The 24,064-nt window shown below is 47.2% G+C and overlaps 2 protein-coding genes across 2 annotated transcripts in view; one reads left to right on the plus strand and one right to left on the minus strand.

Moving 5' to 3' along the window:
- The first annotated feature begins 429 nt into the window (after positions 1-429).
- Positions 430-18,880, plus strand: CHRNA4 (cholinergic receptor nicotinic alpha 4 subunit). The gene is made up of 6 exons (XM_071759820.1): positions 430-978; positions 2,102-2,253; positions 5,159-5,203; positions 5,295-5,404; positions 14,304-15,663; positions 18,295-18,880. Exons 1-6 carry the CDS (start codon positions 915-917, stop codon positions 18,418-18,420), a joined length of 1,857 nt encoding a protein of 618 aa, XP_071615921.1. The 5' UTR covers positions 430-914; the 3' UTR covers positions 18,421-18,880.
- A 2,140-nt stretch (positions 18,881-21,020) lies between these two features.
- Positions 21,021-24,064, minus strand: part of COL20A1 (collagen type XX alpha 1 chain) — a 37,520-nt gene continuing 34,476 nt past the window's right edge. The window contains exons 35-37 of the mRNA XM_071760139.1: positions 22,769-22,846; positions 21,846-22,001; positions 21,021-21,423 (exon numbers count right to left, since the gene is read on the minus strand). Coding sequence (XP_071616240.1) covers positions 21,410-21,423; positions 21,846-22,001; positions 22,769-22,846 — 248 coding nt within the window. The 3' untranslated portion in view covers positions 21,021-21,409. The remainder of the gene's footprint in view (positions 21,424-21,845; positions 22,002-22,768; positions 22,847-24,064) is intronic.

Consider the following 24,064-nt stretch of genomic DNA (forward strand, 5'->3'; position numbering starts at 1 on the left):
CCTCTGGAAAATGGAAAATAATGGGGAGAGACCCCTATTTGCCTTTTTACTTCGTGCTGGTACAGCACCAAGCCCAGCAGAACTCTGCCTCATGGGCACCCATCACCCCAGTAACTGTCCAAAAATTCAAATCTCCCTGCCAGACATGATCTCCCAGACTAATTACCCTGTTGGTTTACAGGGCTCACTTTGAAAAACAAGATAAACCATCCAGCTTTGTTTAACTAAGAACTCTTTGGCTTTTCGGTGCCCCTTTCCCCACCCCCCATGCTTTCAGCTGGGCTCCGGCTTCACCCCCTTTTATTTCTCCCGTGAAAAGTTTTCCTCCCTGCAGCCTGTTTGCTGGAGCTCACGGATTCTCTCCTCCTCCCAAGCAGGAGGTGGGCAGGTCCTAACTCCATTAAATATCCCCAACACACTCAGCTCCGGGATTCTGCTCCCGGGGCAGCGCTGACCCAGAGGCAGCAGAACCTGAGCAAGAGCTTCACCCCCCCCCCCCCTCCTCTCCCCCCCCAGGGCTGGCAGAAAGGTGAAACCAGAGGCAGCAACCGAGCAACCAAAGCACCCCACAGGATAAAGGGAAAGGAGCTTCGGGAGCTCCAAAAAAAAAACCTTTGTGTTGTTTGGTTTATTTTTTCTGTCTCTGCACAGGAGGTTCCTGCAGCCTTTGGGCATCTCTGGAGGGTTTGTGTGCAGCCGTGTCCCGGGGAAGAGCATCCTCCTAGGAGGAAGAGTTGGGAATCAGAAAAAAAGCAAGCAAACAATCAATCGGCTGTTATCCCTTCCCAGAGAGGGGTGAAAGGGAAGGAGAGAAAGGAATTCGGTGGAATGAAGCTGGAGGATCCAGAGACTCGGAAAGGAAAAGTTGCCCCGACGGGATCCTGGGTGTGCTAGAGCTCGAGTTCTGCTCCACCATGGGATTTCTGGTGCCTAAAGGAAATCTCCTCCTCCTCCTCCTGTGTGCCAGCGTCTTCCTCGGTAAGTTTGAGAGCTTTTTCACCCCTGCCTTGCTTTTTAGTTCTTTTCTCCCTCATCCGTCCCCAAGACATGCTGCAGAGACTGGGAATTTCCCCCACTCCCGCATCCTGACGGGTCCCCTAAACTCCAAGCTCTGCTGAGCAACCCTTTGGCTTTTATTTTTCTGCTCCTTGAGCAGCTTGCTGGAGAAAGGGTTAAAACGGCGGTGGGGAAGGGGCCAGGATGGCGAGCACAGGCAGGGGGCTCAGCATCCTGCTCCTTCCTTGCCTTTTTCTTCCCTGGGTAAAGCGTGTAAATGTGGCTCCGGGCTACAGCTCCGGCTGGGGAGAGCTCAGCTAATGCTTCCCTTTGTATAATCCAGGGCAGCTCAAGCCTTAAGTGGGAGCCATAATTCCACGAGGGATGCGGGGAGAGCCCCCGGCTCCCTCTCCCCTCTCCGCGGAGACGCCGCTGCGTGCAGGCGGCAGAGGAGCGCAGCTCCCCCGGCAGCTCCTGGAAGAAGGGTGGCTTTAATTTTTCATAGCCCACGGGCATCTCCGACGGTTCCTGCAGCCTACGTGCAGGGACAGGGCTGTTCTTCACAGCCCCCAACTTTTAAAGTCGTTCTCGAGGAAAATTGCCCTCCTGTGGGGCAATACATGCTCTCCCCACTCCTCTTCCTTCACCCATCGTTTTTGTGAAAGAGCAGCTATGAAGGTTAGTTTAAAAAGCTGAATTTCAGACTATTTTCTTTTTTCCTGATGCATTTGGAGCCAGTTTCTATGTGTAAATCCAACCCAACATCCCTGTCTCCCAGCAGAAGGTTGGTTTTTTCCCATTTTTACCTGCCCTTTCAGCATCTTCTTCCTACTCACGAACTCACAACTTGCTGCAAAGTGGCCATAAAAAAATTTTTAAATGGTTTTATTTATACCCTCACTTTCTGCAGCCCACTCCTGCTCTGCACTAGAAACCTTTCATCAGGATTTGGCCATGGGGGGGAGGGGAGGAACAGGGTGAGAAATCCATGGCTATGCTTGGGTTAGGAAGTCACCAAGGTGGCATCACCTCTCCGTGCCATGGAAAAGGCTTTTCCATGCCACACACAGGTTTCATCCTGCTGTGCCCCATCCCTTCCCTGCAGCTTTTGGCCACGTGGAAACCCGAGCCCACGCAGAGGAACGTCTCCTGAAGAAACTCTTCTCAGGTTATAACAAGTGGTCCCGTCCAGTCGCCAACATTTCTGACGTGGTCCTGGTCCGTTTTGGCTTGTCCATTGCCCAGCTCATTGATGTTGTAAGTACAACCCAGGTGTGCAACAAGCAGCCAAGATGAACCCTGTTGTGGGTCCTGGTGTGTCTGCATTTTACTGGGTGATCCAGGGTGGGGTTGGGAAGGTTTTGCTATCAGCAGGGAAAAGCTCTGCTGGGATGAGGGAGGATTCCTGGGAGGGGTTGGGCATCCAAGCCCATCCTTTATTCTTCATTTATTACAGGCAACCCAAATTCTTTATGCAGAGCTACTGGGGACTGATCACAGCAGAGCAGTGGCCCAATTGGGATAAATACCAGAAAGCCCTGGCTAAGGAAAACCCCAAATAACTGATTTGGAATTTGAGGCGTAATTATTAACACTAATTTACACGTGGTAAAGAGTGATCTGGAAGGTAGCTTGTCTTTTTTCTTTTTTTTCTTTTTTTTTTTTTTTTTTTTTTTTTGAGGGTCTTTAACTAATCTGACAGATATTAACAGGAAAATTGTTTCTGAATGTTTGCTCCAAACCAAGTCCCACTCGTGTTGTGTTCAGCCCCTCCCAACCAATGCCCTCTGCAGTGGTGTGGGAAGGATCCCTGTCCCAGAGTGCTGAATCCCAAGGAGATCCCAGTGGGGCTGCAGCTGTTGAGCACACACAGAAACACACAAACACACACACACAAACAAAAAAAAAACACCCCCCCACACACACATTTTCTGTCTGCCTTGTGCAGATCCTGGTCCTACTGCCTTTTCTCTTCCATCCCTGTTTTCCTGTTCAGGCCAGGCCAGCCTCTTGGTGCAGAGCCACATCCCTTGAGCAGGTCTTGACCTCAGTGTGAGGCTCCCTGTCCCTTTTCCTTTCTCCAAGTCCTTTATCCCCTTTTTTTTACTCATCAAGGGGATGACAAAGGAAAGAATAATGCAACTTAGACACGACTGGTGTGGGACAATCACAACAAATGACTCTCCACACCACATTAACTTTTGAGCTGAAGGTTTGGGGATGCAGAGGAAGCTGAAGTGGGGTGGGAGTTGGGCAACCCAAGTCCCAGGTTGCTGGGGACTTCCATCTCCTTGCAATCCAAGGCAGCAGCTTTGCAGCAGGGGAATGGTCACCTCTTCCCCTCCTCTCCTCTCTCTCAGCTCAGCCTGGAGGACCCAGGGCTGTCTGCAAGTTGCTCACGTTGAGGTTGTGTGTGGTTCTCATCTGAATAATTGATAAGGCTAAAGATGAGACATTAGTGACTCTGGAAGCAGGAGACAGACTTTCCATTATGCAGCTGCTGAAGGGGGGAGGGGAGGGATCAATACACCTGCCTCCTAGTGCTTCCCCCAGTTTACTTAAGAAGAATTAATCTCCTTAAAATCATGTCAGTGGTCAGATGGGCAGCTACAGGCAGGTCTGTGCAGGGTGTGGTTGGAGGAGACCTCTCCTCCCTTCCTGCCCCACTGGTGTGGTTGGGGACAAGGACACCAAAGCCACCACGGCAGCACTTGGGCTGCCTCCCCCTTCCCAGCAGGGACACTGGTTTGGTGCAAACCACCCCTGCAGTTGTTGGACCCCACATTCAGCTCCCAGGGATGAGGAGTCTGCAAGAGAAATCAGTTCTGTGTTCAAGCCCAGCTCCTCCTGACAAAAGCTGGGGGGGGAGTGGGGGGGCAAAAATCAGGGTGGAACTAGACACCTCAGTGTGTCCTCACCTCACCCTGATGTGCTCAGGGTTTTCTGAACCCAGGAAAAAGAAACAAAAAAGCAGTAAGGGGTCAGACATGGGTCGAGGAGCAGCCACTGAGGACCACAATTGGGCTCCTAAACCCATCTCTTGAGGACTGGGGCATTGCAGCTCATCCAGTGACATTCCTGATTCCCTCACTAAGGCAGGAGCTGCATTTTTTTCCTTTCTTTGTTGCTTTTTTTTTTTTTTTTAATTGTATTCCTCCTCTTTCTGTGTCCTTCTGGTCCCTAATCCCCAGAGGGAGGGGATCTCTGATCGTGTTTTACACTTGGTGCCACAGCAGCAACGAGGAGGCAGAGGGAGGGAGAATCAGAGCCCTGCCACCCATCTCTTGGCTTTTAATGTCCCAAATTAATCTTCAGCTGCCACAGGAGGAAGGTTAATGATGAGCAGCTTGCTCCCAAACGAGCCCTGTCAACTGAGTGGGTTTGGATGTCAGACCAAAGAGAGACAGCAAAAAGCAAACACATGAATGAGCTGGGATGTGATGGTTCCACCAGAGCAGGTTTAGGATCCTGGTTATTTACACAGGGGTTGTGAGCAATGTGTAAGGCAAGCAGCAAGCTGATTCATTCTCCTACAGTGCTGCCAGCATTGTATTTGCCTTACATTATTTAAAAATACATAGAATCCTACCTTTCCAGACTATTTGTACTTAGAGTTGAGGAAAAAACTCTACCACCAGACAGCAAGGGTGTACACCAGCCTGTCCAAAGGTTACATCCCAGCAGAATAATTTGGGTTTATTTGAAAATCCCAATCCATAGTTCTCCCAGTTCAGGTATTTTGTAGAAGGAGAAATATTCCTGAGCTTCATGTTTCCAGAACTGTGCTCACAGATAACATTTCACCACAGAAGTGACCAAATACTCCTTGGAGATGAAGCTGAGCCCAGGTCAAGCCTTTCCTCTGCCTGGCTCCATCATCCTGGACTGAATCCATCAGCACCAAGGAAAATCCCAGTAAATTCAGGTCCATCTGCTCACAGGATTGCTTAGGTGCAGGCTCAGCTGTTCAGTGGCACTGGGCAGCTGTGCCCTGCCTCATGCTAAACAAAAGAAACATCTGCCTTTTATTTCCAAGATGGAACATATATTACTGCAGAGGTGTTTTCCAGCCACAGAAATGAAGTGCAATAAAGAGAAATGGAATTAATTCTTTAGGGCCTCTCCTCTGCTTCTGTAACCAAGATCTCCCCTTGTGTTTCAGGATGAGAAAAACCAAATGATGACCACGAACGTGTGGGTGAAACAGGTGGGTGCCCCAAAATGTGTGGGTTTTCCATGGTCCTTTTTATTTTTGCAATCTGCACCCTCCCAGCTTTCTAACCCCTTGTTTTTGGCAGGAGTGGCACGACTACAAGCTACGCTGGGACCCCCAGGAGTATGAAAATGTCACATCCATCCGAATCCCCTCGGAGCTGATCTGGAGGCCAGATATTGTCCTCTACAACAAGTGAGTGTGAGCACTCTGCCCAAACCCATCCTTACAAATTTTATTTTTTATTTTGCCTCCGAGGTGCTTCTCGCAGTTCTTCTCCTTCTTTTGTTCTCTGTGCTTGAATTCCATAGAAATTCTTCAAAATATCTGTTGCAGACGTGGCTTAAATGACACAAATAATGTTCATGACCTGGGCTTTGTTCTCCTAATGAATCTTTCTCTGGACAGGGTTTTGTTGGGGGGTGCCAGGTATTGTTTTCTCTTCACATGTCAGATACACAATGAAGCTGGATTTGAGCTTTCTGCCTCCTTCAGTTCTGTTTCACCAAGGAGCTCTCCCCTAATTAATCACCAGCAACTGGAAAAGCCAATTACTGAGAAAGGGCTTAAAATATGCTGCAGACTTGAGTGTGTCACAGGTTTCAGGGCAGCCCAATACTGCTCTAGAATTAATTCTAAATAAGTATTTGTTCCTGATCCTGAATGCTTGAAATCTCTCTCTTGTATGGACACTTCCTAGGGAGCAGCTGATGGGGTTTTCTTTCTTTCCTTTGGGGCTTGTTGATACTCTTAGAGAGACTGTCCAAGTGCCAAGAATATTTTTTTTTTTTCATTCCTTGGCTTATCAGACCAGAGCTCTCCAGTCTCCTGTGATGCAGGAGATCTCAGGCTCCCTCCCCAGCACAGGCTGCAGGAAAAACACTTCCTGAAGGCATCAAACAACCACCTCTTTGTGGCCAACACTCAAAGAAAAACCTCACAGCAGAAACCAAAGCTCATTTTTAATAAATAGTTGTCTGCTTCTGGTTTGATAGGATTTTACTTTTGCTTTTATTTATTTATTTGAAATAAATGGCTGAGGGAGGAATCTATCCAGGGGATTGCAAGCTCTGGAGACCACAGGAATTGTTATTTTTTTTCCCCATTAGCTTCTCTCTGATCCTCAGTGGTGTGGAGTGATTGCCAAGCTCTTGGGAACCACTGCATTCTCACATAGTCATTTCCAGAGGCTTTATCTCTGAAAGGTGTTAATTCACAGGCACTTGGACCTTCCTGGCCTGCAGGGACCCACTCTGAGTGTAAATACATATTAGAAATGCCTCACGTTGCAGCCAGAAAAGGTTTTTGCAGCTTCCACTGGAAAAAAAAAATAATATCCTTGTCCTCAGTGCTTAATTAATGATGAGAGCAGGGATTATTGTATTTGGAGCTTCTGGTCCTGGACCACAGAGCTACAGAAATCTTCATCCATGGGACACTTGTGGCTCAAACCATCCATTTACTGGTGCTGCTGGTAACTGCTCCCTTGGCTCCCCATGGCTGCCAACCTGCTCCATGCAAGGAAATCCTCAGTTTCCTTTTGTCCTCTCCACATTTTGGGACTTCATGCTCCAAGCAGCCCCTGGAGGGCAATGGGCCACCAGCCCTCAGAGCTGGGTAGCCTTTGGCTCTGCCTTCCTGTCCTAGCCCAGTGCTGCTGTCACTTGGGCAGTCACAGGGACCCCAGGGAGCAGCTGCCCATCTGCTCAGCTATTCCAGAATGTTCTCCTATTCCTTTTCTGGATGGAGTCCATCAGCTTTGCCCACCTTGGTGTCCATCTCCTGGCCTGGAGCCCCTGCCACCTAAGCCCAAGCTGACTCTTCTTCCATATTTATCATCAATCATCAGAGCCCCTGTCATGCATTTTTAATTGGATGCTTTATCCATGAATTAAACATGGGGGTGGGCACCAGCCACTAGGCAGTCAGGGATGGTTTCCCATTCCCAGAGAGTGCTTCTCCTGGTGAGCATCTCAGCTAGAAATGGTTCAAAAAGAAAGGATTTGCAGTGATGAGGCATGGGTGATGCTAACAAAGGTTCTCCCTCATCTGTTACAAACACCTGGAATATAAAGTTATTGTTTAGAGGGAATGGGAAGTGATGCACATAATGCTGGGTACCTAAGAGCAAGAGAATGTGTGCAGAGGTCTTGGTGGGACCCCTTTGGCCTTTGGCATTATTCAGGCTTTTTAATGTGAGTTATTAATTGCTTCTCATGTGCTCTGGCTGGCCTGGAATTCCTGTTTGGGATGGTGCCTTTCTGGGCAGGAAATTATACAAATGCCTCTTCTGGTTTCATCTTGGGGTATAGACAGAAACAACAAAATTTCCCCTTCCACACATCTGATTGCTCCAGCAATCAGGGTTCATGTTCTTTAGGGCTTGAAGGGTAAGGAAGGGACTGGAGCACAGATCCTATGAGGAGAGGCTGAGGGAGCTGGGGGTGTTGAGGCTGGAGAAGAGGAGGCTCAGGGGAGACCTCATCACTCTCTCCAACTCCCTGAAAGGAGGTTGGAGCCAGGGGGGGGTTGGGCTCTTTTCCCAGGCAACTCTCAGCAAGACAAGAGGGCACAAGAGGTCTCAAGTTGTGCCAGGGGAGGTTTAGGTTGGACATTAGAAAGAATTTCTTTCTGGAGAGGGTGCTCAGCCATTGGAATGGGCTGCCCAGGGAAGGGGTGGATTCCCCATCCCTGGAGATATTTCAAAAGAGCCTGGATGTGGCACTCAGTGCCATGGGCTGGGAACCACGGGGGGAGTGGATCAAGGGTTGGACTTGATGAGCTCTGAGGTCCCTTCCAACCCAGCCAGTTCTAGGATTCTATGAAAGCAGAAGGCAAGAGCTGAGGGGACATGTGAGGACACCAAGGTGGGACACCCCTTCTGCTTGGTAGCTCATGGGCTGCAGGACCAGAGAGTGCTTCTGGTGAGCATCTCAGCTAGAAATGATTCAAAAAGAAAGGATTTGCAGTGAGGAGGCATGGGTGATGCTAACAAAGGTTCTCCCTCATCTGTTACAAACACCTGGAATATAAAGTTATTGTTTAGAGGGAATGGGAAGTGATGCACATAATGCTGGGTCCCTAAGAGGTCCCTGGTGGGACCCCCCTGGCATTATTCAGGCTTTTTAATGTGAGTTATTAATTGCTTCTCATGTGCTCTGGCAGGCCTGGAATTTGTGTTTGGGGTGGTGCCTTTCTGGGCAGGAAATTATACAAATGCCTCTTCTGGTTTCATCTTGGGGTATAGACAGAAACAACAAAATATGAATTGATTTGAGATTTACATCTTTAAGGAAATTTAGCCCTCTTATTGTGAGATTGTTCTCATATCTAAACTCATTATTGTCAAAAACATGCATTTATCCACTCCAGAGGCCCAAATTAAGTCAGCAAACTCATCTGCTTTGGCCTAGAGAGTACATGTAGTTGTCAACATTCATAAGGAATATAAAACCAAATTAATATCCTACAGGGAAATTAATATGCTGTTGGATTTTCAGGCTTCATGAGATAAGTTCCAAGACTCTGTGCACAGTTTCTACTCGATGTGACAAAGCATAACAGAGGGATGTGAGTTAGGGTGAAGCCACAAGTCTCCTCTTCTCTGCTAAATCCATCTGCTCCTTGGCTGGGGCTGGAAAAGCTCTTCAGATGTCACCAAATCATTGATAAATGAACTACCTGATCCTTTCCATTGACTTATCTTCCCATTGTCTTATCTTCTCATTCATGAATGGACTTTAAACATATTTTAGGTTTTTTATATTTAAAGTTAAAACAATTTTTTTTGTCTGATAGGGACTAAGCTCTTGGGGTTGCATTTTGATTTTTTTTTTCCCCTCCCTCACTACTGTCTTGAGCCCTTTGGACCCTCTGTAATATACAAACTCCAGAGGAGGTTTGCTAAAAGCAGAGGAATGTGAGCCCATGTCCTGATCCTAAAGGATGGGCAGGGAACTTGAAATGGGAGCTTTGCTGCTCAGTTTTCAGCTGGATATTATGATACACCATGGTATTTCTCTCCTCCATCCTGATGGATGGAAAACCTGGGAAGAAGCTACTGGGAACATTCAGACTTCAAAATATTCTCTTTTTTTTTTTCTCACTATTGTTTGCTGTTGGTCTAAAAAGTAATCCCTGCTCCTGTGCCCATGGTCACCAAAAAAAAAAAAAAGGATGATACATGAAGGGAATTCAAACACAGATTCCTGTACTTAGGAAAAATCTGGAGGAATTCACCCAGTGGTGATACACACAGGGTTATGGGTCTGGATTAGAGGATCACCTGGCATTCAGCTTTTAAAAACCAGGAGAAAGCAAGGAGTTCTTTTGCACTACCTTAGGATGTTTGTAACCACTGAGACTTAGGGACTAACACTGGATTCCTGACCCATCCCAAAGCTTTCTGGAGAAAAAATACCAAAAAGATGCCCTATCTACACATTGGAAACTTTCTTGACATTTTTATTTGTGTGTATTTGCATGGGTCTTGTAACTTTGCACCAGACTGTGCTTATATAGGTCTGAGATTGACACTTTACACTTCAGTTTTCCTGATTCTTCTGGGAATATCCTGACTCTTTCTGGCCAGGAATCCCATCCCTAAATGCCTTTGAGTTTGGCTGCCAAGCTCTATCCAGTGACAGAGGAATTGGTAGAAATGATGAAGAGGGGTCATGCACCATGACCCTGTTTGAGCAGGGAGCTGGGACTTGATAAGCTCCAGAAGTCCCTTCCAACCTGTGCTTCATTATTTTGGTAGCACAAAGCAATTGTTCATCAAAATATTCCCTGGTTTGCCTCTGGGGAGAGTATTTGAATCTGAATATTTAAGCAGCATCTCTTTAATGTGGACCAAAAAGATGCAGGGTGCATTCTCCTACAGGGGTCTTGAAACTGCAGTTTTTTCTTGGTTACTGCTGTTTGATGAGAAATGCTTGAAATGAGACCATTCTGGCTGTATCCATATATGCATAGAGCTAATTTTCAGGCTTTTAAAGCTCTGTTTGGATTTAAATTGTATCATCAGAAATTAAAATCAATGTGGGCCTCATTTCCATGCGTTCTGAAAACACTGAATTTTGTGAGATGAGGTAGCTCCCAATTGCAGGGAAAATAGAAACGGGAAGGAGAAAAAAAATAAAAAAAAAAAAGGCAAGCTTCTCCACCAGCAGAGCTTTTAAATGAAATGCAGCTGATGGCTGCCAGTAAAACAAAGCCACTCTGGAGCCAAATAAACTTAGAAGATTTTAGAGGAGCAGCAGCCTTTATTCTGGAAAGGAGGAGGCAAAGGCTGCAGAACACAGCAGTGCTCTTTCCCTTGGCAAAAAAGAAAAGGAGCAAAGCAACTGTCTCCTCTGTTTAATGTGTGCACTGCTGCATTTGACATGAAAATATAAAAGCTTCAGGATTTTTTTACAGAAAGACTTTCAGAGCTGTCAGGTCAGAGCAATCAGGAGAACTTGAGTGTCTTAACTCCCAGGTTCTTGCTGGGATGTTTGACTTGCACTTGCCCCTTTTTCTGCATGGTTTTGCCTGACAACTGTCACAACACAGGGGTCTAGACTGAGCAAGAGAAAAATGTGCCATCACTCTAAAGGGATGCCTGCAGATTTCCTCCATCCCACTCCATCAGATCTCCCACCTCCCTGCTAAGGAAATATTCACATTATTGAATATTGACACAACTTGGCTGGGAATGGGCTTTCCATAAAAAAACCCAGGGTATCCCTGAAGAACAGATTTCATTTGCAGTTTTCTGCCCTCCTTCCCTTGGAGGAGGTGGAAGAAAGGTTTTGGAATCCCATCAACATCTAGGAGGAGCTTCTGGCTCCCAAATGCAAGAAGCAATCCTTGGTTTGGCTCCTGCCATGGCAAAATCCAGCTTGGAAGGCTGTATAGTGTTATTCAGAGTAATCTGCAATCCAAAGAGGATCCAGGATGAGGCTGGGTTTGTTAGGCAAGCAATTAAAAAGATTTTCCTCTCGAAGAAGCAGATAATTTATGGAAATAATTGCCACATGAGAGGTGCAACATCACTCTGGTTGCATCCCTGCTTCTAGCAGAGGTGTGTGGGAAGTCAGGCAGAGATGGCAAAAATGCCAGGCAGGACTTTTCTGGGAAATGAAAGACAATTACAGGAATTATTGTTGTTCCTGGATAAATTTTGCACAAGTTTCATGCCCTTTTTCCAGTTGTTTTCAAAAGGAGAACCAGACCATTTCCCCAGCCATTACCATAGTGCTCTACCTGAGAAAGGAAGCATTAGTGGGTGCTCATAATTCCTGTTCTGTAATATGCCTGCAATTATAAAGATATTGTCCCATTAGTGAACAATTTGATCATACCTTAGAGATCTCATTAAAGGCAGAATTGGATTCCAAATTTCCATGGAGGCTTTGAAAGGAAACCACAGAGAGCTGCAAATGCTGGGCTCTCACTTCCATGCATGTTCATGTCTCAACCTGGCAAAACCTGGGAGCAAATAAAATCCTGAAGTTTTTTATCCCAATCAAGTGGTCCTGGAGTAGAAATTAGATTTTAGAAGAGGTAAGGAAGGGGTTGGGTGGGTGGTACCATGGCATTGCTGGGTTTTGTTTGTGCTGGAGTGAAACACCAGGGTGGTTTTGCCTTGATGCCCTGTGGATAGCAGTCTGGGTTTGTACAGGTTTTCAGCTTTCCTAAAAAAAGGAAACCTTAAAAAAAAAAAAATCCAGTTCAGAGGTCAAAAAGCACTGGGTTCTTGGGGGTTTTGGTTTTCCAAACTCTGCCACAAAGAGCAAAAGCTTTTTATTAAAGAAACTCAGCCCCATAGACAATCATAGACAACTTTTTTTTGTTTTTTCCCCATTAATTCAACCAACCTGGAAAATTGTCTCAAAAGATCAAGGTCAGGGCTGTGAGCCTGGGGGCATCTGCCCTCTCTGCCCAGATTCTGCCTGAGCCAAACCAGCTCATGGAATGCCAGATCCTGCCACTTCCCAAAGGAAGCAGTTTTCCAGGAAGCCAGCAAGGACAGGGACTGGTGAGGATGCTTCACAGGGCAGCAAGAAATATCAGAAAGTCTCTTTTTTTGTGTCTTTTTTGTTCTGGGTTGGTTTTTTTTTTTCCTTTTCCTCTTTTTTCTATATGAATTCATGGTTGGTTTTTCTAAAGAAATAAATTTAGGGAAGTTCCTCTGCCTTCAGCAGCTGGAGGGGTCCCTGCAGGGTTTATCTTGCTGCTGGGGAGGAGGTGCCCCCCCCCTGCACCCCATTGCTTCAGGGCTGCTGTCAGGGCACATCTGGGCACTGGAGCAGCAGAAGAGGGACAAGGGACATTGCTGATGGCTGGGGGAGAGGCTGCAGGCTGGATGGGCTCCAGCCAGGAGGAGCAGAGAGCTTGCTGGCTACATCAGCCTGAATAATTCAACTGGAGAGTTTTTAGCAGCAGCTCTTCCCTCCCCTGCTCAGCTTCTCCCTCAGCATCACACGAGCAGCAGCTTCCTCCCTGTCCCCCTCCTCCAGCCACCAGTGCCAGGTGGTCCCCAAAGCCCTCGCTGCTTTTTGGAGGTTCTGCTCCCCATTCCTGCAGCTAGACTTGAGGATACTCCTCTAAGAACAGACTCCACCTGTTTTGGTTTTGTTTGTTTGGGGGTTTGCTTGTTTAGGGCTTTTTTTTTTTATTTTTTTTTTTTTTTCCTGTTGGGATTTCAACCTTTCAGACATTTACTCACAATGAAAAAAAAACCAAAAAACCAAACCTCCAGCTGCATCCACAACTCATCCACCTTTTAAGGCTCCTTCAACCAGCATGGTTAATCCAGGCTGTGAGTTTCCAAGGATGTGAAAATTCTCTGGCTGCAAGGAGAACCCCAGACAGAGAGAGGAGCTGAACTTTCAGTCCATCCCTGCACAGAGGGGCTGCAAGGTGTAGAGCTCATCTCCACCAGGATGATTTTGCAGCTCTGAAGGTTTCAGTTTTGCCTCTCTGTGTAAAGCCAGACTGGCTGCAGGTCCTGGAGACACAGCCTGGCAGGAGGATGTTGCTGTGGAAAAGACACCCGTGGACTTGGCCCTAGATGTGGAGTCCATGTGTCCTCCTGGCTGAAAGAAGAGGAGGATCAGAGCCATGGAGGGTATTAATTAGCTGCTGTGCTAATTGAATCTGTTAATGAGCTCATTTCTTTCTGGGGCCTCAATGCCCTGGGACAAGCAGCAGGTTCAGTGTTCCAGGTGTGGGGAGGAAGGAGCAGGGTTACAACTGGTGATGCTCAGGAGGTGGAGAGAGGAGGCTTGGAGAGTTTCTCAGCCCTTTTCCTTTCTCCAACATTTTTATGGCTTGAGTAGGACATTCCTTGGGAGTCTTTTGTCCCCCAGTGCCTCTCCTGCTGCCTTTCCTGAGTTCCTTTGCCTGTATCCCAATTCCCACGAGGAGCTGGAAGCAGCTGGTGTCCCAGCAGGGAGCTGGGGGACAGGGGTGAGAAAAGCAGATCCAAGGCTATGAAAATCCTGTTGGTGCAACAGTTTTTTCCCTGGCTGGAAAATCCTGGTTTGTTATCTGCTTATCTTCCAGCAGAACCCAGAGCCCAGCTGAGAGGCCCTGGAAGAAGGCACCATAAAGGCAGCTGCCTGGGAAATCTGAGCTTAACTTTCATTAGTCCTGTTAAGAGGATGTTCTTGCTGGGTGTCCTGTAGCAGACAATGGTCACCCAACACTTTCATTTAGAGCAGCTGCCACAATTAATTCTGCAGAGCCCACAGCCACACAATTTGAAAGTGGTTCCTTCCATCACTTTAAAGGAAACCCAACCCTTTCCATTTTGTGGGCATTTGTGGGACAAGTTTGACAAAAATTTCTGTTCCTTCACCTCTAGGACCTGACTGCCAGGTGAGGGCTGATGTTTGCTTGCAAATCCAGTGCTTGTATAAGCCAACAAATTGCAAAACCCAGTGGGGAGATTGGATAAACCCAGTGTCTGAATCTTGAATCCCTCAGGTGTGCCCCAAGTGGATTTTTTGGAAGCCAGACACTGAATATCCTATTTTTTATCAACGTTGAGGTCTTCCAGAGAAATCTTAGTCTTTTTTTTTATTTATTTCCTGTGTCTCCACAGTGCTGATGGTGACTTTGCAGTCACCCACCTGACCAAGGCTCACCTCTTCTACGATGGGAGAATTAAATGGATGCCACCTGCCATCTATAAAAGCTCCTGCAGCATTGATGTTACCTTCTTCCCCTTTGACCAGCAAAACTGCACGATGAAATTTGGCTCCTGGACCTATGACAAAGCCAAGATAGACTTGGTGAGCATGCACAGCCACGTGGACCAGCTGGACTACTGGGAGAGTGGGGAATGGGTCATCATCAACGCTGTGGGTAATTACAACAGCAAGAAATACGAATGCTGCACAGAGATCTACCCTGATATAACTTATTCCTTCATTATCCGGAGGCTGCCACTCTTCTACACCATCAATCTCATCATCCCCTGCCTCCTCATCTCCTGCCTGACCGTCCTGGTTTTCTACCTGCCCTCTGAGTGTGGGGAGAAGATAACTTTGTGCATCTCTGTGCTGCTGTCCCTCACTGTGTTCTTGCTGCTCATCACAGAGATCATCCCCTCCACCTCCTTGGTCATCCCTCTGATTGGAGAGTACCTCCTCTTCACCATGATATTTGTGACCCTGTCTATCATCATCACTGTCTTTGTGCTCAACGTCCACCACCGCTCCCCACGGACCCACACGATGCCAGACTGGGTGAGGAGGGTTTTCCTTGACGTTGTCCCACGCCTCCTCTTCATGAAACGTCCCTCTGCCGTCAAGGACAACTGCAAGAAGCTCATTGAATCCATGCACAAAACAAACAACACCCCCAGGCTTTGGGCTGAGGTCAGTGTGGAACCCAACCTCACCACCTCCTCCTCCTCCAGCCCCCAGAGCACCGAGCCATCCCCCACCTCTTCCTTCTGTGCCCACCTGGAGGAGGCAGCCAAACCTCAGCCCACCTGCAAGTCCCCTTCTGGGCAGTACTCTGTACAGGTGACCTGCTCCTCTCCACAACCTTCCCACCACCACCCCCTGAGTGACACCCAGGCCACCTCTGTCCTGAAGGGCAGGTCCCTCAGCGTCCAGCAGATGTACAACCCCAGCAAGGCAGAGGAAGGGACCCTCCGCTGTAGGTCCAGGAGCATCCAATATTGTTACCTTCAAGAGGACTCTTCCCAAACCAATGGCCAATCCACTGGCTCCCCAGCATCCCAGAGGTGCCACCTCAACCAGGAGCAGCCCCAGCTCAAGCCCCCCCAGTGCAAGTGTAAATGCAAAAAGAGCCAAGGAGCTGGCACAGGAGCTCAGGAGAGCAAGACCCACAAAGAACAACATCTCCTCTTGATGTCCCCAGCCCTGAAGCTGGCAGTGGAAGGGGTTCACTACATCGCAGACCACCTGAGAGCAGAAGATGCAGATTTCTCAGTAAGTTCACTAACTCAGACTGCTCCCTTTTGGGTAAGTCCAACATCACCTGCTAAGGAAGCCCCACCAGACCTGGGGGCTCTCCAGGTTCACCCGTTCCTGATGCTGTCGTTTTGTTGTTGGTTTTTTGGTTGGTTTTGGGCACTTTGGCCACTGCAGACACCCAGTGAGCCTTGGCACAACCAGAGCATGCTCAGGGCTGCTCTAGGAAAACAGAAATCTCCAGCAGAAAATAGGAGTAAAGTTGTTGTAGGTAGGAAGGGAGCAGCTGTGATGGTGAAAAAGACCCAAAAACTCTGGGATGGTTTGAGGCTACACTAATTTCTTTTTCTAGCTTCAAGTAACATCGAATGGCAAAGCCCAATTTATTATTTTTTTTTTAATTCAGGTGATCGTGGCCAGAAAGATGATCTCCTGGCAGTGAAAATTGCTGGAAGGAGCAGAACAGATTGAGTGAAATGAGAATTTACTGGGGGGAAAAAAAAAAATTAAAAAATCAGTAGTCAGATTTCCTTTCATCTTAAAATCAAACTGCAGCATTTCTTCATGGGAGGCTTCAAGAAATCTCTCAGCAGGCCCCTCCATGCAGCTGCAGCCCCTGAGACACAGCTCACTGTCTCTTGGGTAATATTTTCAGACATGCACCTTCCCAAAAAGGGAAAAGAGCTCCTTTTCAAGTTCTTGTCTCTTTTTCTAAAGCCTCACTGCCACAGGGGCAGTGCTTGTAAATTGAAAGCAAATAACTTAATTAAATAAGTGCTTCAGCAAATGGGAACTGCAAGAGGAAGTTGTTTGTTATTAAAAAAAAAAAACAAACAAAAAAAGTATCTGCAAACAATACAAGCATAAGGGTACACCAGGGAAAATGCAAGAGAGGGTTGTCCCAGTGTGATATAAATTAATAGAAATTAATTACAGGCTGAAAAGCAAAATAAGCTGCATATCACACCAGACAAAACAACCAGACACCCAGAGCATCATCTGCAAAACCTTGTTGGCCTGGTACCTGTCTGTATCTTCAGATTACTCTAAATAAAAAGAAGACAGCTTAAAAATAAAATGTGAGAGAATCTAGCTCAGGGGGAGGAAAGGAAGGATGATTTCACTGGATTATTTTTAACAAAGTACAAAAAAAAAACCACCTGGGGTGGCTCTAACCTCTGCTGCAGATTCTGGGTGCTGGGCATCAGATGTCACCAAGGTCCCCCAGGGGGGATGCTCTGCTTCCACCTGCCTGGAGCTGGCTCAGGAAAGAGCTGCAGGTTCCCATATTTTGGGGAAATTTGGGGGTGAGGGAGTCAGCTGGTTCCTGCCCCTTGATCCTTTCCATAAAATAGTTTTGAGCGAGCTCCTTACAGCTCAGGAGTTGGGGTGGCAGGGAAATGCTGGGAGAAAAAAAAAAACAAAGCAACTGAAAATAAGAAATCTAGATCATTTTCTTTACCTCCTGTTCTTTTTTCTTCTGGTTTTTTTTTTGTTTGTTTGTTTGTTTTTTTTGTTTTGTTTTTGTTTTTTGTTTTGGTTTTGGGTTTTTTTTGTTGTTGTTGTTTTTGTTTAGTGCTTGACAGATCACAGTAGACCTGAAGTTGCCACTATAGCTGTGAAAGCACCTGCTGCTGCAAAATGGCTTTTTTATGGATATTTGGGTTGCTTCCCTTATCAGAAGGAATTTTCATCATAATCAGCAAATAATAATAATAATAATAGTAATAGTAATAGTAATAATAATAATAATAATAATATCAAGCCAGGTCTCTGAGTTACCCCCTTACCATTCTTTAAAGCAAAGCTGGGATCTGTGGATGAAAAAGCCCCCATGGTTACTGTCCTGTGGGGAGGTTTTATCCCTAAAGAGAGAAGCAGAGTCCCAGATTTCATCCCTTGGGTCTCTCAGTCACCAATTCCTGCATTGTAGGAAAATATAATGGGCACAGCCAGAGCAAACAGAACTTTGCCATCTGCTCGGTCCTCTTCCTGGGAAAGAAATTAATAGCAGCAATGTAGTGAAAGAGGTTTTTTTTTCATATGTGTGGTTTCTTGCTCAATGAAATAGCCATTTACAGTTCTTGCCTGATGGCATTAATAAGCACTAGACCTCCCCAGAGAAGAATTCCTGGAAAACCTTCCTGCAGCCAGACAAAAGTAGGGAAATAACTTCTTTTATTTGATGGTTCATTTTCACTTCTTACTCACCCCAAGCTGTAAATCCTTTCAGAGAAAGGGTTTGGCTTCATTAATCTGCAGGCAAATCTGTTTATCAGCATGGGAAACAAGTGATTCCCTTCCCCCCCTCCCATCCCACTCTTCCCAGTTGGAATTACAGCCTCATTTACAACTCCCAGGTCTGGTGTTGCTCATGGAAAATGGCACAGGGAGTGTGCACAGATGAGCTTAACTATCCCTGGGTGTATTCCATCCCCTGGGGAGCTGTGAACAGGGAGTCTGGGAATGTGTCCCACATCACTTCTAGGATCACAAAAATGAAGTGACACCTTCTCCTGTCTCTGCCCTTAAAATACCCTGGTTTGGAATAAAGCTCTGACAGTCTGCACGGGGTTTAATCTCAGATATCAATATCTCAGCTAAGTGCACAAATAAATGCTATTAACACTTCCAACCCTCTGTTCCCAGGTGAAGGAAGACTGGAAGTATGTTGCCATGGTCATCGACAGGATCTTCCTCTGGATGTTCATCATCGTGTGCTTGCTGGGAACTGTTGGGCTCTTCCTCCCCCCGTGGCTGGCAGGGATGATCTAACTCTAACCCCAGAAGGGAGAAAATATCCACTTTAGGGCTTCTAGCTCACCTGGAGGGAGAGGAGCAGGGAAATGGAGGCAGAATAATTCCCTACATGTCCACACTTGAGTTGTCCCAGAGCTCTCTGGGAATACTTTCCAAGGTCGCATCCTTTTGCTGAGCCATTTTCACCTCCTCCATCTAATTTAGGGGGGGGGGGGAAATTCTAATTAAAGTCTGTACATAGCATGGTGGCATTCCTTGGCATATATTCAGCAATATAAGAACATGAGCTTGGTCCCTAAAGCAGCACATCCAGAGGCTTAGCATCCACAAACCAATCCTTGGCAAATTAGCTGGAATTGTCCTCAGAAGTCTCCGTGTGCCCTGCCTGGTAATTTTGCCCCATCAAGCTGAAGCAGTTGAGGACTCTGTGTCCCTGTATGAGTCATTTTTATAAATAAAGTTCCAGATCTGGGCTGTCTGTGTAGGCTGTGGTCTGTAGGGCAAGATGGAGAGGTTGGAAAAGCTGAAGGAATTCCTCGAGGCAGTTTTGGGAGCAGCAGTGAACCAAAGCACAGCTCCAGGTTTTATGACTTTGGCCACCACCCCTCAGACCCCATGGGGGTTCTGGATGGGTGAGGATCACCCCAATGAAGGGAGGATTTGGGGTTCAGAGTCAGAACATGTTGGGAGCCCCTAAGTCTCCTGCCAAGGGGAATTTCCTAACCCCAAGTTATGGCTGCTGCAAAATAGCAAAACCCCCATTCCCGTCCTCAGTGCTGGGTGCAAGGGGAGCAGCACCCAGCCCAGTGTCTCCCCAGAGCCTGGCACATGAGGTTTTGCTCATCTCACCTCCAGTAAGCAGCAGAGAACAGCAGAAGCTCAGGATAGGGACGCTGAGCTGGAAACAAGAAGTTTTTTAAAGAGCCTTCTTTGGAATGCAATTTTCCTCCACTCAGCTTGAGCAATAGAGGCTCCAAGCCAGCTCTGTCATCAGCCTCTTTGGCCTCATCTAAGAAGCTACAACTGACCCCAGTGTTCACAGCCTCAGCCAAGTGCTCCAAATCTGCCCAGCTCCCAAAAACCTGGAGGCTTGAGCCAGCTCCCCAAAGAGCTGTGCTGGCAGGAGGGGAGGGGGACCCAGGGGCTGCTGCTGCCTCTGTGCTTGGTTTCAGAATAAAGAGAGGCTCGGGCTTTGGAGATGCTAATTCGTCCCTTTTCACAGTCACTGAGTTTGCTTATGGCAAGGAAAGGAAAACAAACAGTCCAACATCTTCAAGGTCTGGTGCATAAATGTCCCGGGGCAGCTGCAGCCTGGGCAGAGGGGATGGGCTAGGGGTTGTGTTGCAGACAGGGGGTGGGCTCAGCGAGCTGTCCTCAACCCCCCCCCAGTGCCTTTTTTTTGTGTTTTTATAAAGTAATCGTGGAGATGGGGCAATTTCTGAGCCCGGGCACTGCTGGGACAGGGGCATCTTATCACCAGATTGCAGCTGTGCCCACCAGGGCTGTCCAGAGCTCCTACCTCCTCTTCCTCCTCCTCCTCAGCCCATGGAGCATCCAAACTCTGTCCAGGCATGCATGGTACTTGCACTAAACCCACAGGCACTTTCCAAGCTAGGCTGGAGCAGCAGCAGCAGCTCAAATCCCTGCTCACATCCCCTGGTGAAAGTGGGCACAAGCAGTGATGGCCAAAGCAGAGCAGGGGGGGTGGACCAGAGAGAAGAAGGATGCTCTACAGCAAGAGCTGCACTCAGGGCCCTGCAGGGAATGATCTGGGGGTAGCAGGAGAACTTAGATTTGGCAGATCAAGATGAGAAGTGACACCTGAAACCAGTTACAAGGAGGTTACTGGTGGTAGAGGAGAAGCTGGGATGATGCTGGTGATCAGCATCCTCTCTGGTTTGCTGATAACCACTTCCCAGACTCTGGCAACTCCACTTCTGCTCACGTGGAATGAGTCCTCCCCCAGTTTTCAAATCAAGCCTTACCTTCTGATCTGCCTCCTTGTAAAATCCAAGGGGGAAAAATAAAAATCAACACTTTCCAAGGCAGGTTCTTCCATGACAGAGACTGTTCAGGAGGGTGCTCTCCCTCCATAGGAGCTGAAACTGGAATAAAACTGGGACAGGAGCCACACCATAGCTGTAGAATAATGAATTCTATTCCAAACCCATGGAACAGAAAGAGCTCTTTAGCATATGAAAGACTCCATGAAATGTATGCAACCAGGCTGTTATTTCCAGAGTGCCATGGGCTGGGAACCACGGGGGGAGTGGATCAAGGGTTGGACTTGATGAGCTCTGAGGTCCCTTCCAACCCAGCCAATTCTAGGATTCTATGATTCTATGATTCTATGACCTAAGGATGGGTTTGATAGTGACCAAACTCCAGAGAAGAAATGGGGGGGTTTGTCACCTCCTGGGGAGATTATCACTCTGTCTGCAGCATTTGTGCACACAGCAGCCCTGAAGGAAGCCACCAGCATTTTGCCAAAAGCAGAAGGTATCAGGGTACTGCGAGACTTTGTTACCTTTGCTCCAGGTGGATTTGCATCCTTGGGAATGAGGTGCTCTCCTTCTGCATCCTGGGGACCCAGAACAAGCAGCAACAACAAGAAACCACAAGCAGATAAATGGGCAAAAATTATCTGTTATTTCTGAGCATTTCAATACATCATTTCTTTTTTTTTTTTTTCTTTTTTTTTATAAGTCTGTCGGCCTCTGCTTTTGTCCTCCTGTGGGCCATGCAGTGGGAATTTGAACACTGCAGTTCACCTGATGCTGAAAAGCAGAGCTGGGGATGACCCCTCTGAACTCAGGCTGCTTCAGTGGCATCAGTGTTTGATGGGCTTGGCCATGTAGAGATGATGGGACATTAAAAAAAAAAAGAAAAAAAAAAAAAAAGAAACCACAAACAACACATTTGGTGCTGAGGTTGCTGCTGCTTCTCTTGGAGTGTTGGAGCTTTCAGGGCAAACCCAATGTCTTCAGCTGCCTCCGTGCCAGCCTCAGGGGATGAAATCTGTGTGTGGAAAGGAGATGAGGCCACTGAGCAACCAAATACACCAAGGAAAGGTGCAGAATTAATTCTTTTCCCCTTGTAAATTGTTTGGGGCCAGTGAGGTTTTTGACTTCCCAGGACTTTGTACAAGTGAGGGTCCATGAAATGGAGGAACTGAGCTGGGTTCTTTATCCCCCAAGGACACATTGCTGGGGATGTGAAGAACTGAAGACATCCTCATGCTCACTCCTCCTGCTCAGCCAACTCTGGGCTACTCTGTGATGGATGGGAGGAGTCAATCCCATTGGATTCTATCCCTATGGGATCCCTCCTGCCTGCTTTGCAAGGGAAGCTTCTGCAGGACTGACAGCAGCAGGACCAGAGGTCTCTGCCAACCAGAGAGCCCAGTTCTAAAAATCCCAATTTTTCCACTCAAGACTTACCTCTCCTACCTTCCCCATAGCATCCAGAGATATCACAACCCCCTGGATATCCAGGCTGCCCAGGCTGCCCTCTGGCACCAGGAAAACCTGGAGGACCAGCATTCCCAGGATAACCCTTTGGACCTGGCTTCCCCAGCACAACTTCTCCTGGTGGGCCTGAAGAAGGAAAAGCTCTGTAAGTCATAGCACATCTCCTGGAGCTGTTTCAGTGTTGTACCTCTCCTATATTTTCTTCATCCCACGTTATGGTTCATGTTCTGAGTGGTGGCTCCTCATTTCTGTGGAAGAATTGGACCTGCCAGCTGGAAAAACTCTTCTGCATCTCAGTAGCTGAGGTTTTATTTTTGACCTTAAGGGTACCCAGCTTGGCTGAAAATGGAGCCAGGTTATGAGAATCCAAAGTTCACTGATGTCTCAAGGCAGAAAAGTGCCTTAAGCCCAGGATCCACCCCAGAGTCATTGTGTTTTGTGTCCTTACATCTCAACTAAAAAAAAAAAATTAAATAAGAAGAATATGGATGGTGCCTGATTTGCTACATTTATGGCAAACTTTCCACTGATCCCAAGGAGCAGGGATCAGGAGGGAAGAGTACAGCAAATGCCAACAGATTACTCAAACCCCCTTGTTTTTCACGAGCTGAATTTTCAAAGAGTTTCCATCCCCTGAGCATGCAGAAAGGCAGCAAAACAAACTCCCTGGATGTGGCTCAGGTCCTTATCCCATTGTTACCTGGGAATGGGTCCCAAAGGGAACAAGCTGCCTGGGACCATCTCCCACATCTTAGCAGGAACCAGCCAGGCTGCTGCTCCCAGGGGGGAGCTCATTCTGCCCCCTCCAGTGGTCCAAAGGCTGAAAGATGCTTTAACCTGGCAGCTGGGGAGCTCTGGATGGTCCCACTACAAAAAGGTTGTGTCCACTCTACCTGCTCTGCCTCTGGGTCCTTGGATCCCTTCCTCATGGGCTCCAGGTGTCCCTTTTTCTCCTTTGGGGCCTGGGGCACCTGATGAGAGATAAAAAAGTGTCACTGCACTGCATTCTGCATCTCACCCTGAATTGATGCCCCTGAAGTCTTCCCACCAGGCTCTTCCCAGATGTTGGAGTCCCAGCCCTTGGGACACAGGGAAATATCCATGGGCTTAAGCTCTGCCTGGATACCTACTGCCAGTTCTAGGGTAACCAGGAGCCCAGGACCAACAGGGCTCCAATCTGCACTGATTTGCAGCCTGATATTGGGTGAAAATGGAGATTTTTCACAGGGAAATTCATAGCACTGCTCTGAGTGTGAGGTCCATCCCATGCCCCTCCTGTGGATCAGCCACATCACAAAGCTGAACCAGCTCTTCAGCCAGGTGCTGGTGAGCCAGGCTTACTTTTTTCTCATTAAATTTCTTGTGGAACCAGGACACCTCAGTGGAAAAGGTGCATTTTGTCAAAATACCATTTTACATATTTTTAAGACAAAAATATTTTGATCAGCTGTGTCCTTCAGATTTTTTTTTTTTTTTTTTTTTTGCTTTCTCCCATCTCCTCCCAACAGATTAGGAACATCTGCACGTTGTTACTTTCCTTTTCTCTTAAGTTATATTTTGAAAAGCTCTGCAGATCCCAGCTAAGACTTGAACAGAAGGTCCCTGGTTACTCAGAGGGGTTCGGATAGAGCTGAGACCAACTTCTTTCATTTTATTTTGCCAGTTCCTTGAGCCACTGACAAATGTTGTCTGCAAATCTAAGCAAAACATATTCCTGTCATCCTCTCATTCATGTGCAATACCTGAAATTATATTAATCCATTTCTTAAGTCATGTGGGGAGGTTTTGTTATTGGAATTACTGCTCCAGAAACCTCCTTCCAGTGTCAGGATTACCCCAGTTGCCCCACAACTTATCCCAATGTTTTCCAAACCTGGCAATTTCTACCTGAAGCTGATCCCCCGTTCCACCACCCCATGACCATCCCAATGGTTTCTTTTGCCTTTCTGGACATGATGCTCCCTGCTCCCTAAAATCAAACCTTAAAAAATCTACTAACTGGCCTTGCCCCCAAAGCAGAGCTTGCAAACAGGGGGTTGCAGCTGCCTTCCCCTCCTCTTTGAGCTCTCTAACCTCGGGTACCCTTCCTAGAGAAGTCCAAAAGGAAAATAGTAATGAGATGAGCCAGTCCCATGGGTTATCTTTCCTGCCTGAGGCACTGAAATGTTAAATTAGTGTCAGACACAGTT

This window comes from Heliangelus exortis, chromosome 16 (assembly GCF_036169615.1).
Source record: "Heliangelus exortis chromosome 16, bHelExo1.hap1, whole genome shotgun sequence".
NCBI classification, from domain to species: Eukaryota; Metazoa; Chordata; class Aves; order Apodiformes; family Trochilidae; genus Heliangelus; species Heliangelus exortis.

Bases quoted from the DNA above. Each gene is read 5' to 3' on its own strand.
- CHRNA4 (XM_071759820.1), top strand. From the start codon at position 915: ATGGGATTTCTGGTGCCTAAAGGAAATCTCCTCCTCCTCCTCCTGTGT. The intron at 5,405-14,303 runs GTGAGTGTGAGC...GTGTCTCCACAG, and splicing joins GATATTGTCCTCTACAACAA to TGCTGATGGTGACTTTGCAG. The intron at 15,664-18,294 runs GTAAGTTCACTA...CTCTGTTCCCAG, and splicing joins CAGAAGATGCAGATTTCTCA to GTGAAGGAAGACTGGAAGTA.